General features: G+C 30.0%; 1 protein-coding gene across 1 annotated transcript; it reads left to right on the forward strand.

The window, feature by feature from the left end:
• The first annotated feature begins 2,885 nt into the window (after positions 1-2,885).
• On the forward strand, positions 2,886-4,799 carry LOC110799915 (receptor-like protein 56). The gene has a single exon (XM_022005185.2). The coding sequence runs from the start codon at positions 2,906-2,908 to the stop codon at positions 4,499-4,501; it is 1,596 nt and encodes a 531-aa protein (XP_021860877.2). The 5' UTR covers positions 2,886-2,905; the 3' UTR covers positions 4,502-4,799.
• Positions 4,800-12,906: the final 8,107 nt, after the last annotated feature.

Genomic DNA, 12,906 nt, shown 5'->3' on the forward strand with positions numbered 1-12,906 from the left:
GACTTGACTGTTCAGGTTCTTTAACTAGAGTAGATTGGATTGGATTGGATATTAACTACTCTGTTTAACTACTCCAAGACTTGGGTTACCAAATTGTACGGGGAGTACTTGCATTCTTCATGCAACTGTCTCGAATGTGAATTAGTCGGATTCTTAATTACCAGGTGAATTAAGATCCCTTGAAGAATCAATTCGTGGTCCAAAATCAAAGGCATTGATAACATTCACTAGCATCTTTTTTTATGAGTACGAAAGTCAAAATTGATTTGATGAGTTGAGTACAAGTATAAAGATAATACACTACCAATGAGGTCTTGACATACTGGTTAAAATTTAAAACTGAGGGTCTGTGTACAATAGATCTGATGTCCTAATCCCCAGTTCTATTTGTAATTTATATTGTCCTTGTTACTTATTCGCACCAACAAAAAAAAAATAAAGCTAACACACTATGGTAGATAATGAATTATCTTTTGTAACTCCATATCTATGGATGGGCATGGGTCTAGGACTCGGCCCAGACCCAGTTAGACCCGATCCATATTTAAGGGTCTGGGACTAATTATTTGAGACCCAATGGAACTGGGGTGGATCTGGATCCATGTGTTTAAAAGGCGGGTCTGGGTCCAATATTCTCAGACCATACCCTGTCAATTATTAGAAATTAAAAATAGTCTAATTAGATACATGCATGAATTAGTATTTTGGTACTAATTTGTAAATTGTGATATTTTATGTATCAAATGTGAATATGTGATGGTAAATCGGTTAAATTAATGGCGCTGGAAAATTTTCTAAGACAAAAATGTTAAAAATAAACAAATAACACTAGACCCATTTTTGACCCGAGACCCATTGAATCTGGGTATAGACCTGAATTTTTCAGACCAAATGGATCTGGAGCGGGACTGAGTCCGCCTAAAAAATATGGTTTGGATCTCACCAGACCCGGTCCAGATCCGGCCCATGCCCATCCCTATCCATATCGTCTCCAACCCCGAACAGTCTGATTGGCTCGCCGGCGTTACTAGTATCCACGACCCACCTCTACAGTTTGAGTTTGGTCCCTCTGCTTGATTTATGCCAGATTGAGTTTGGTCCTTGTGCGAGACATATGCTAGATTAAAGTCCATCCAAAGGACGAGAATAGATACCAAGTACTCCTTCGTACGGACTACGGAGTATATAGAATTTCTTTTCCATTCATTATGGTAGATACCAAAGTGTTACGAGTATAATAAGTATTTTTATGAGTAGGCCGTCTCCTATTATATTGTTTGGTTAGCATTAAAAAGATAACTATTTAATTAGAGAATATGATTAATAATAATATAAGTGTCCTAAGGGTAAACCGAGTGCTAACACCTGAAAAATTAATATAAGTAACTATTTAATCACAACGCGTAACTATTTGGTTAAAAAGTACAATTATTTTTTAATGAAATTAATCTTACACATATGATATGACCCAATTATTCTAATTCACACTGTGTTCTGAGCTTTCTTCATTGCCGTGTAAAATCGATTCACCTCTATAGTCATTTACTCATTACTCATCACCAAATTAGAAATAAATTTTGATAATCATACTTGTTGTATTAATAACCATTACTGTCTCCATCATGTTTGTCTTCCCATTTGTAAATGACATTTTAAGAAGTACTCACAAAATTTAAGAAGTGATGTTGATTAATAATAAAGGGAAAAAAAATGTTGCAATTGGGAGAGAAAAAACATTTTATGAGATTGAGATAGAAAGTGATACTTCTTATATTTTTGTTTTTTTTTGGTGAGAATTACAAGATAAGCCACGAGGAGAAAGTGATGTGATTACAATACTTCATTAAGAAAACTAAATGATTTTTGGGATATTGGAAACTTTAAAGATAAATATTCAATGGAGGGAGCACAACAAGTTAAGATGAAGTGTGAAATTACTGCTGAACCATTTGTTTCTTTCAACAAAATTTAGTTGTAAGTATATAATAAGGAATAAGTTAAATGTCAAGCTAATAGCTAATTATTGAAATATTAACCAACTAAGAAAGAAAATAATTTAAAATATGATGTGATATGACAAAATAATTTAGTAATTAACTTAACGTTAGAAACGCTCTAAACAATTACGGAATAAATATTAAAATTATATTTATCGGATATGACAAATTTTTTTTACCTAACAAAGCAAAAATGTTTATTCACAAAAGTAAATTAGTACTTCCTCCGTCTTTTAATACTCGCAACATTTGTTAGTTTCACGCATGTCAATGCACAACTTTGATCATTTATATCTTAAATTCTCTTTATGCAAAAATTATAAAAAAGTTGATATTTTGAAAATACACATTGAGATGAATCTAACGAGATTTCACATGACTACGTTTTATCTTATATAAAAAGCGCTAAGAATCGTCAAAGTAGATTATATGAATAGTGGCAAAAGTCCAAACGTTGCGAGTATTAAAAGACGGAGGAAGTATAAAAAACGAAAAGGAAAAAAAGTTCCTAAAATTGTCTAAAAATCAGAAAAGGACTTCACGAGAAAAAAAGAAAGAAAGAAAAAAAAAACTAGTCCGTATGTGAATGGCTTTTTAGAGAAGATGAGCTGTTTCCTCCTCAGTCCTCTACATTAGTAGCGGCTAACCGCTAAGTCACGTGGTCCTCGTTTACTGCAACAAGCAAGCTTTAGCTAATAGCTACCCCCATCTCCAAACTAAGCTGACATGTCATCCGAACCTAACCAAAACCATTGCCACATAGGATCGGACAACCGTTTGGTCCCCTCTCCCAAATCCCCATAACAAAACCCCGAACCTATTAAAATAATATCAAAAACAATAAAATAAAGCCAAAACCCCAAAAAGTGAACCTTTTTTTGGTAAGTAGACCAGTTGTTACTTGTTAGATGAAGAAGAAGAAGCAGTCATTTCTCCTTCTCTTGCAAGCCTCCCCAATTAACAAATTTCCTCTCTCTATACAAAAGTTGCAGCAAACAGCAGTTGGAGAAGAAACACTTACATCTTTGCTTCTCTGTGAAGCTAGCTTAGCTAATCATCTCTTTAATTCTCTCTCCTCTCTCTTGACTGTCATACACCTCCCTCCATTAAAAGCCTACACGAGAAGTTTGGTAAGTTTCTCACGGAAAAGCAGAAACCTCCTCCCACCTCTGTCTCCTCCAACCTGTATTTACCCCCTCGCTCTTCTTATATATATATATATAAGCATTGTTAATATAATCATCGACTCGATCATAACTCCCAATCTATCTGTATATCATTATCAATTACTGGTGTTTTTTTCGTTTAAGGCGGCAATGATGGTGGGAGGGAAGAAAGCGGTCATCTACATTTTGGTTTGTTTGCAATGTTGTCTTTATTCAATAGCAATGCTGGACCCGCTTGATTTTCTAGCATTGCAATCGATTCGTAAGTCGTTAAAAGATGTTCCCGGGTCGAATTTCTTTCAGTCGTGGGACTTCACTTCCGACCCGTGTAGCTTCCCCGGAGTTTACTGTGATTCGGATAAAGTGATCGCTCTCAATCTCGGCGACCCGCGGGCTGGTTCGCCTGGTTTAGCTGGCCGGATTGATCCAGCTATTGGTAAGCTTTCGTCGTTGGCTGAATTCACTATTGTTCCTGGTCGGGTCATGGGGAGAATACCCGAAACCGTTTCGCAGTTGTCGAATCTTCGGTTCTTCGCCGTTAGTCGGAATTTCTTAACCGGAGAGATTCCGGCTGGTTTTGGAGAGTTGCGAACCTTACACACTCTTGACTTGAGCTACAATCAACTCACCGGTTCAATCCCTCACCCGCTTGGTTCACTTCCGGTTCTCTCTAATCTCCTCCTCTGTCACAACCATCTCACCGGTTCACTCCCTCCTTTTATATCCAATTCCCTCACCCGGGTTGATCTGATGCACAACAATCTAACCGGTTCTATTGAACCGGATTCTCTCCCTCCTTCTGTTCAGTACCTCTCACTTGGGTGGAACAAATTCTCAGGGCCGGTTTTCAATCTTTTACCGAAATTAAACCGGTTGAATTACCTCGATTTAAGCATGAACCGGCTCACTGGTTTAATCCCGTGCGAAGTATTCACATTCCCAATCTCCAACCTTCAGCTACAAAGAAACCAGTTCTTCGGCCCGGTTCAACTAGTTGAGCAAGTAACAATCGCCACCGTTGATTTAAGCTACAACAGATTATCAGGGCAAGTATCACCAATGCTATCAACGGTTCAGAATCTATATCTAAACAACAACCGGTTCATGGGTTCGGTTCCGGCGAGCTTCAGAGACCGGATAATGGATGCAACAATACAGACGTTATATTTGCAGCATAATTATCTGACAGGTTTTGAGATAAATCCAACGGCTGAGATTCCAAGTGTGTTATGTTTACAGTACAATTGCATGGTCCCACCAACCCAGTCAGCTTGCCCGTTGAAAGCTGGAGACGAGAAGACACGCCCTACTGCGCAGTGTAACGAATGGCGAGGGTAAATCTGGAATTTCACACCAGACATGAGAAGAGAGAAGGACATATAATTATTGTCTAAAAATAGGTTTTGTTCTTTCCTTAAATTTTTTGTTGTGCCTAATTATGCTTATGTGGCAAAGATTTTTGCTTTCATTTATTTAATTTTTTGGTTATTATTAGAGGTAATCTCAGAAGAAATAATATGAAAAATCAACAATGTGGATACTTATTTTTATTTCTTTTACATACTCCGTATTAATTTGTAGTTCTATAGGAAAAAGAAGCTACCTCCTATTAATTTGTAGTTTATTGTTTGTATTACATTACCATTAAGTGCTAATCTACTACGGAGTACTCGGTACCATTAAGATGGTGTGAATTACACAATGTACCAAATGGGTTGCCAAAAAAACAAAAAAATGTACCAAATCAAATCTGTTCGTGGGGCAACAATACTCCTTATGTCCTAATTTTATTGATTGATTTGACTTATAACTAACTCTGTAGCTCGCTATATCAAGACATGACAGTTATGTTACGAAGATGTGGAAAAAAATGTAATATAAGTAGAATAATTTTGACTATAAAAATTTAATGGAGCAATTAAATTGAAGCGGATGATAAATTTCACTCGTAATTTAGAAGGTGGAGTGTTCGCTCGTGTTTAATGATGATTACAAGTTAGCTAGAAAATAAAAAATAAAAAAAAAATTAAAAAAAAAAAAAAAAAGCAACAAGCGAAGCCATCGAAGGGATTTGGCTTCTTTTTAAGTAACTTTAGCCCGCACGAGTTGGTTGAGAACATATCATAATCATTCTAGAAGATATGATTAATACAAGCTAGATCCATCAACTTAATAATTAAATTAAAATATAACATAATTAAAAATGATGACCAAATAAACAAAACAAAAGCGCAAAAGGATCCATGCATTATTGAGAGACATGCACTTTAACAATGAAAGAGTTCTCGTAAGAGACAAACTAATCTTTCTAATCTTTTTGTGTTAACTATGAAGACTACAACATCTTTGGGTTGAATTGTATACTTTTTACGTTTGATTAGTAAATTAACTGAAATTTAAGTGCCACGTGGTCCCTATTATGGACCATAAAGGATGATAGTGACACAAATTTATATTTTAGCCTGGAACTGGATGAATTAAATTGATCCATTAAACGTTGTTGTCGAATGATTTGGATGAAACTGGATGATGTATACGGAGTAACAACTCATCTCTCGATTCGTATGAAATGTGGCTTGGATTCAAGTAGTGTTTGTCTTCTAATACGAAGCCTTTTTTTCCTCTATATATATACTCCGTATAATATAAGTAGGTGACGTGACATCTCACGTAATCCTTCTGTCTCTAGTTGATTTGTAATCTAATTTATCAAACTAGCTTGCTATTTAATGGATTTCACTTTTACCATTAACTAGTTGTTGGATCGTGTGCTAGCGCGCACGATCCCCCAAAGTATACAAAATTATTTTTGTAAAAATGTTACTTAAAAGCTAGGAACTTACAATTTATGGTAAATGCTAGAAATGATATGTTAAAGTTAGATGTTGGATTTACATGTAACAGGAAATAGAAACCATATGCGTTTTAATTGATAGTTCGAAGGTACAATATAAAGGAAATTATACCCAAAGAAAACAATACATTTTGTATAGCAATGGAAGGGTGAAACCGTAAATGCTCTATTGTTAAGAATAAGACAAAATAAAACAAAGAAGGAAATGAAGGGCAAGCACGTAAATGCACTATTGGGTGAATAGTAATCAAAGTATGAAGCTTTATAAGTGTTAGGATTATAACTAGCTTCTGAGCCCATTCAATGAACGGGTAATTATATAGTGGTTGTTATGCAGTATTTTAATAAAATGTTAATTTTGTTGAGGGATTGTGATTTCGGTGGGTTGAAAGTTGAAAAAATATACAACTTAGATGGGGAATTAATATGGAGTGTTAAGGAGGGAGATTTGGTGAAAGAAGTTATATGAATTAAATGGTGAATTGATTTTGAAGGAGGAAGGTAAATTGGGATGTTAAAGCTGTAAAATAATTTGTGAAACAAACCACAAAGAAAAAATTGAAAAAAAAAACAAAATAATAGAGGAAAGAGAGCGCGATTTCCTTCAATATTGCTTAAAGATCCAATAATTCCCTAAATACGTTACTTTTTAAGTTATTTCCCACCATACCGTCCACGTAAGCAAGGGAGAAAAAGAAATATTTTTTTTTTCCGGTTCAGCATTGAACCGCCATATGAGATAGCGGTTTCGTTTTAAAGCAAACCGCCATCTCAGATGGCGGTTCAATGTTATAAACCGCTATCTCAGATAGCGGTTTGCATTAAAACATAACCGCTATCTCAGATGGCGGTTTACTTACTTGTAAATTATTTTTAACATGAATTACAGTTTAAATAGAAATATAATATAGAAGTAACCTCTTGTGACATCAATTGTGTCTGTAGCTCAGTGGTTAGAGTGGGTTATTTCCATGTAGGAGGTCGTGGGTTCAAATCCTAACTAATGTGTTTATTTCTTTTTAACCATTTATTAATATTAATTATAAACATTTCCAATTTTACCTTATCAAACATTAGTGTCTGTAGCTCAGTGGATAGAGCATTTGTTTCCTAAGAAGAAGGTCGTGGGTTCGACCCCTAGCTAATGCGGTTTTTTTTTTTTTTTTACCATTTATAAATAGTACGTGATTATAAACCGCTATCTCAGATAGCGGTTTACTTAAGTCAACCGCTACTTGAGATAGCGGTTTAGTGTCGCTTAGTTAAAAAAAAAAAAGACCGGTTTTAATGCTGACGTGGACGGTATGGTGGGAATTAAGTTAAAAAGTGGCGCATTTTGGGAATTTGACGTTCTTTAAACAATATTGAAGGAAATCGCTCGAGGAAAGATGGGATGACACATGTCATCTAATAATTCATGGTCTCTCTTTCTAAATACTACTAGGTGTTGATTTTAATTTTCTTTAATTACAACTCACCTGCCAATTAGATAGTTTTTTTTTCCAAGCAAATTAGGTTGTCAAGGCTAATTTGCTGGCAAGGATAATTTATCAATAATACTCCTAGGGTTAAGCTAGTAGCTTGAGACTTTTGCAAACTGCCAATTACTGAACTACACACCCTAGAGTACCGTCCAATTGGTACTCCCGGGGCAAAACGCAGCGAAAGCAACACAAAACGCGCGCGACCAAGTAACCCTGGGTAACATATGAAACGACATAAATAACATAGAAAGTAAAGTAACATATGAAATGAAAAAAAATAACAAACGAAAAAAAAAAAAATAACATAACTGTCAAAATTATAACTTATAAATAGACTGAAAAATAAAGAAAAATAAGAAAAAAAACGCTTCATTTCCCTGTCGACACTTTCTCACTCCATAACTGTCACAAATCGCAATTTTGGGCGATTTGTGAGCTTTCTCTCTCCTCTCCATTTACATTTTTTCAATCTCCATCAAAAGGTGAAGCAATTTGAAGATTTTTTGAAGTAACAATGGAAGCAAAGTGTTATACTCCGTATACTTTTAGGTCCGTAATATAAACTTATGATGTCATATTAATACCTTCGCTAATATCGATCATTGCGTTATTTGTTTATTTAACATGTTATTAATTTTCATAAGCATGTTACTTCTTGTCATTAGCATATTTCTTTTAAAAATGTTATACTATGTTACTCATCGTATATTTAACAAACACGTTAATAATAGATTTACGGTCATTAACATTTAATATGTTAAATCAATTAAAAATACATTTTTTTATATACGAGTACTGAAATTGGTTAACAAGTTATTATTTTCATTCAAATAATGTTAGTTTATATTATATTCATGTTTTTTTATTAGTACACGTGTTATTTTTTTAATTTACTTATGCACAGTTATTTTATTTAGCTCCTAAGTTATTTTATTAAAAAAATTTAATAAACATAAGAACATATAACAAAAAAAAGTAGAAAAAATAGTAGTATATAATCACAATTGAAATTATTATTCTCAAAATCACATTTTATTCCATTAAGTTAGATTTGCTATAAATTTTGTGAAATATATTTATATAAGTTTATTAAATTTATAGATAAACACTTTTAAACCTATGTTACTTTCCTATAGACTTATGTTATTTTTCTATAAATATATGTTATTTTCTCTTCTATGTTATTTTTTTACAAAATTAATTTTTTTTTTTCACAAAATGCGCAAAGGACATTGTTTTGACGCACGGGAGTACCAGAAGGAAGGTACTCTCGAATGTATATAAAAATTTGCGGTAAACTGCAAACAAATTCCTAACTACAATAATTGAAGTTGGCTCTAATTTACATGAACAAGCAAGGAAATAATAAAATAAAAATGGAAGATCCATGGATGATAGATAGAGAGAGGTAGGTGAAGCATGTGTATTAAATAAATTAAATAGAAAACGGTTGTAATTAAGGGCCCAACCCCAATAAGTAATCTACGATCGAGTTAGTTTTCACAAGAAGTGCTTATCAAGCCATCAAGACATCAAGTACTCTTGTTGTCATGTGAATTCATCATAATGGGAACTTATAATTTCAAGAGGTCCCCTTTTTAAGTTTCACTCTATCTGATTTTTTGTTTCATTGGATCGATGTCACTATCTTCAATTAAATATATTTTGTAATTTTGCCTCAATCTTCCATACACAAAGAATGTCTTTCACTTCATTCTATATATAGTTAACCTTAACAGTAAATAGTAATAACCTTGGCGCATGCTGGTGGACTTGGTGGCCTAAGAAGTAGAACTTACTCGCATCCTATCAATTGCGTTATGCTTGAGAGCAGCTCAAGTCAAATGACATACGTAGTTGAAGCTGTTGAACTGACTAATCTGAGATAGTTTGATTGGTAGATGTTGGTTTAGTAACGTATAGTAGTGTCTTTTTACTTACTCCCTCCGTCCCGGAATACTCGACCCGGTTTGACCGGCACAGAGTTTAAGGGACTTGAATTGACTTATTTAATTTAATAGGTAGTAGTTGATAGTGGGGTATTATTTTAATGTAGTTAGTGGGAAATGTGTAAAGGGGTGGGGTTGGGGGAGAGTAGGGGTTGGATTTTTAATTATTTTTTATATGGAGTAGGGGGTAGGTGGGTTAATAGGGGTGGAGTGAGAAATAATATAATATTGTTAGAATATTTCCATTTTTAGAAACAGGTCAAGTATTAAGGGACGGCCCGATAAGGAAAACAGGTCAAGTATTCCGGGACGGAGGGAGTACCTACTAACAAAAAGGTAATAATGTCTTGTGAATTGTCCTGTTCGATCACCTTATTATATGTATATGGACTTATCAAACAAGATATGTTAAGAACACATTGCACGTGATTAACATGGATGATAAACTTTGTTAGAGACATTAGTAATTTAGTATGCTCATGGATCGAGACCTCGACTATGGTTTTCTTATCTATTTTTGAGAACTTTTTTGGCAAATTTATCAATAATGACCTTTTATAACCCAATTTTTGCGAGAAAGAACGTTATATAATTTTTTTTGTGAAATCACACCTTAATGTAAATTTTTCTTGCGAAATCACACCTTAATGTAATTTTTTTTGTGAAAGACAACCAAAGGAAAGTTTCCGGCCATTGACTTGCACGTGAGCAGTACGTGTGACTTTTTTTGGTTATTAAATCAACTTTTATAACCCAAAATTTGCGAGAAATGACCTTATATAATTGATTTATTTTGTAAAATCGCACTGTAATATAACTTTTTTTTCCGAAATACAACCAAAAGTAAGTTTTCGGCATTGACCAAGCTTTTCCGGCCATTGACTTGCACGTGAATTAAGGAAAAGGATAGCATAGATAATTAGCAATAATTGTTTGTACTTTCAAGATAAAATAACAAAACAACAATTAAAATATTTGGATTACAATGCTGATTGTGTAAACCAATAAAAAATGATTACATAACATTCCAATTCACTAATTCATACAAATAAAAATAGGCCAATAAGATTTTATTTTTATTTTTCAACAACTTCCAATAAGATTACAACTTTAAAAGTACACAAATTACTCCCTTAATCAACATTTTTGAATGTGTGAAAACTTAATAAGTGGGCCTCAAAATCCGAACACATGGTTGAATAAAAATCAAAAAGTACAGTTTTCAAAGTAAATATTCTGTCTCTTTTAGAACAATATTGGCATTACAAATTTGTGTATGAGGGTAATATGGACAAAAATTAATGATTTATTAGAAATAGGAACATCATTTATGGACACCAGATTAGGAAAATAAGACTTTTTATTTTGAGAGGGGGGAGTATTTTTTAGTGTTAAATTTTTTATTTTAAAATATTTCTTCAAAATCACACTTCCTCCGTTCATTTTTACTTGCAACGTTTGTCATTTTCACGCATGCCAATGCACAATTTTAATCATTAATATCTTTAATTTTGTTTAGGAAAAATTATAAAAGATATTATTTTAAAAATACACATTAAGACGAATCTAACACGATCTCACATGACTATCTTTTATCTTACGTATAAATCACCAACAATAGTGTAGAAATCACAACCGTTGCGAGTATTAAAAATCGGAGGAAGTATAAAAGTAACTATTTAACATTTTAAAATATTTGTCCATCAATTTTTTTCACAATTTAAAAGTTACTCCCTCCGTATTTATTTAAAAGATATACTTTCCTTATTCAGCCGTATTGTATTAAAAGATACACTTTCTATTTTTGGCATATCATGGTCTCCACTCTCCACTTCCAGTTATATTAATCTTTCTCTCCCTCTTGTGGTCCTCACACTTACTCACATACTCTTTTTACTACAATAAATAATTCACTCCACTATCAATTTCTTGCAATAAATAATAACTCAATACCCCACTTTCATCTTATTTTAATAAATTAAACTAACCCTCATAAAACTACGTGTCAATTAAAGTGTATCTCTATTATATAAGGTGATGTTTGGTTGACTTGGGAAGTAACTTCCCATGGGAAGTTTCATTTTATGGGAAGTTAATTCCTTAGTTAATTCCTTATTATTTATTATTTATTATTTATTATTTATTATTTATTATTTATTATTTATTATTTATTATTTATTATTTATTATTTATTATTTATTATTATTATTTATTATTTATTATTTATTATTTATTATTTATTATTTATTATTTATTATTTATTATTTATTATTTATTATTTATTATTTATTATTTATTATTTATTATTTATTATTTATTATTTATTATTTATTATTTATTATTTATTATTTATTATTTATTATTTATTATTTATTATTTATTATTTATTATTTATTATTTATTATTTATTATTTATTATTATTATTATTTATTATTTATTATTTATTATTTATTATTTATTATTTATTATTTATTATTTATTATTTATTATTTATTATTTATTATTTATTATTTATTATTTATTATTTATTATTTATTATTTATTATTTATTATTTATTATTTATTATTTATTATTTATTATTATTATTATTTATTATTTATTATTTATTATTATTATTTATTATTTATTATTTATTATTTATTATTTATTATTTATTATTTATTATTTATTATTTATTATTTATTATTTATTATTTATTATTATTATTTATTATTTATTATTTATTATTTATTATTTATTATTATTATTTATTATTTATTATTTATTATTATTATTTATTATTTATTATTTATTATTTATTATTTATTATTTATTATTTATTATTTATTATTTATTATTTATTATTTATTATTTATTATTTATTATTTATTATTTATTATTATTATTTATTATTTATTATTTATTATTTATTATTTATTATTATTATTTATTATTTATTATTTATTATTTATTATTTATTATTTATTATTTATTATTTATTATTTATTATTATTATTTATTATTTATTATTTATTATTTATTATTTATTATTTATTATTTATTATTTATTATTTATTATTTATTATTTATTATTTATTATTTATTATTTATTATTTATTATTATTATTTATTATTTATTATTTATTATTTATTATTTATTATTTATTATTTATTATTTATTATTTATTATTTATTATTTATTATTTATTATTTATTATTTATTATTTATTATTTATTATTTATTATTATTATTTATTATTTATTATTTATTATTTATTATTTATTATTTATTATTATTATTATTATTTATTATTTATTATTTATTATTTATTATTTATTATTTATTATTTATTATTTATTATTATTATTTATTATTTATTATTTATTATTTATTATTTATTATTTATTATTTATTATTTATTATTTATTATTTATTATTATTATTTATTATTTATTATTTATTATTTATTATTTA

This window comes from Spinacia oleracea, chromosome 6 (assembly GCF_020520425.1).
Source record: "Spinacia oleracea cultivar Varoflay chromosome 6, BTI_SOV_V1, whole genome shotgun sequence".
In the NCBI taxonomy this organism is placed as follows: Eukaryota; Viridiplantae; Streptophyta; class Magnoliopsida; order Caryophyllales; family Amaranthaceae; genus Spinacia; species Spinacia oleracea.

Excerpts from the sequence above, each read along its gene's own strand:
- LOC110799915 (XM_022005185.2), top strand. The coding sequence starts at position 2,906 with ATGAAGAAGAAGAAGCAGTCATTTCTCCTTCTCTTGCAAGCCTCCCCA.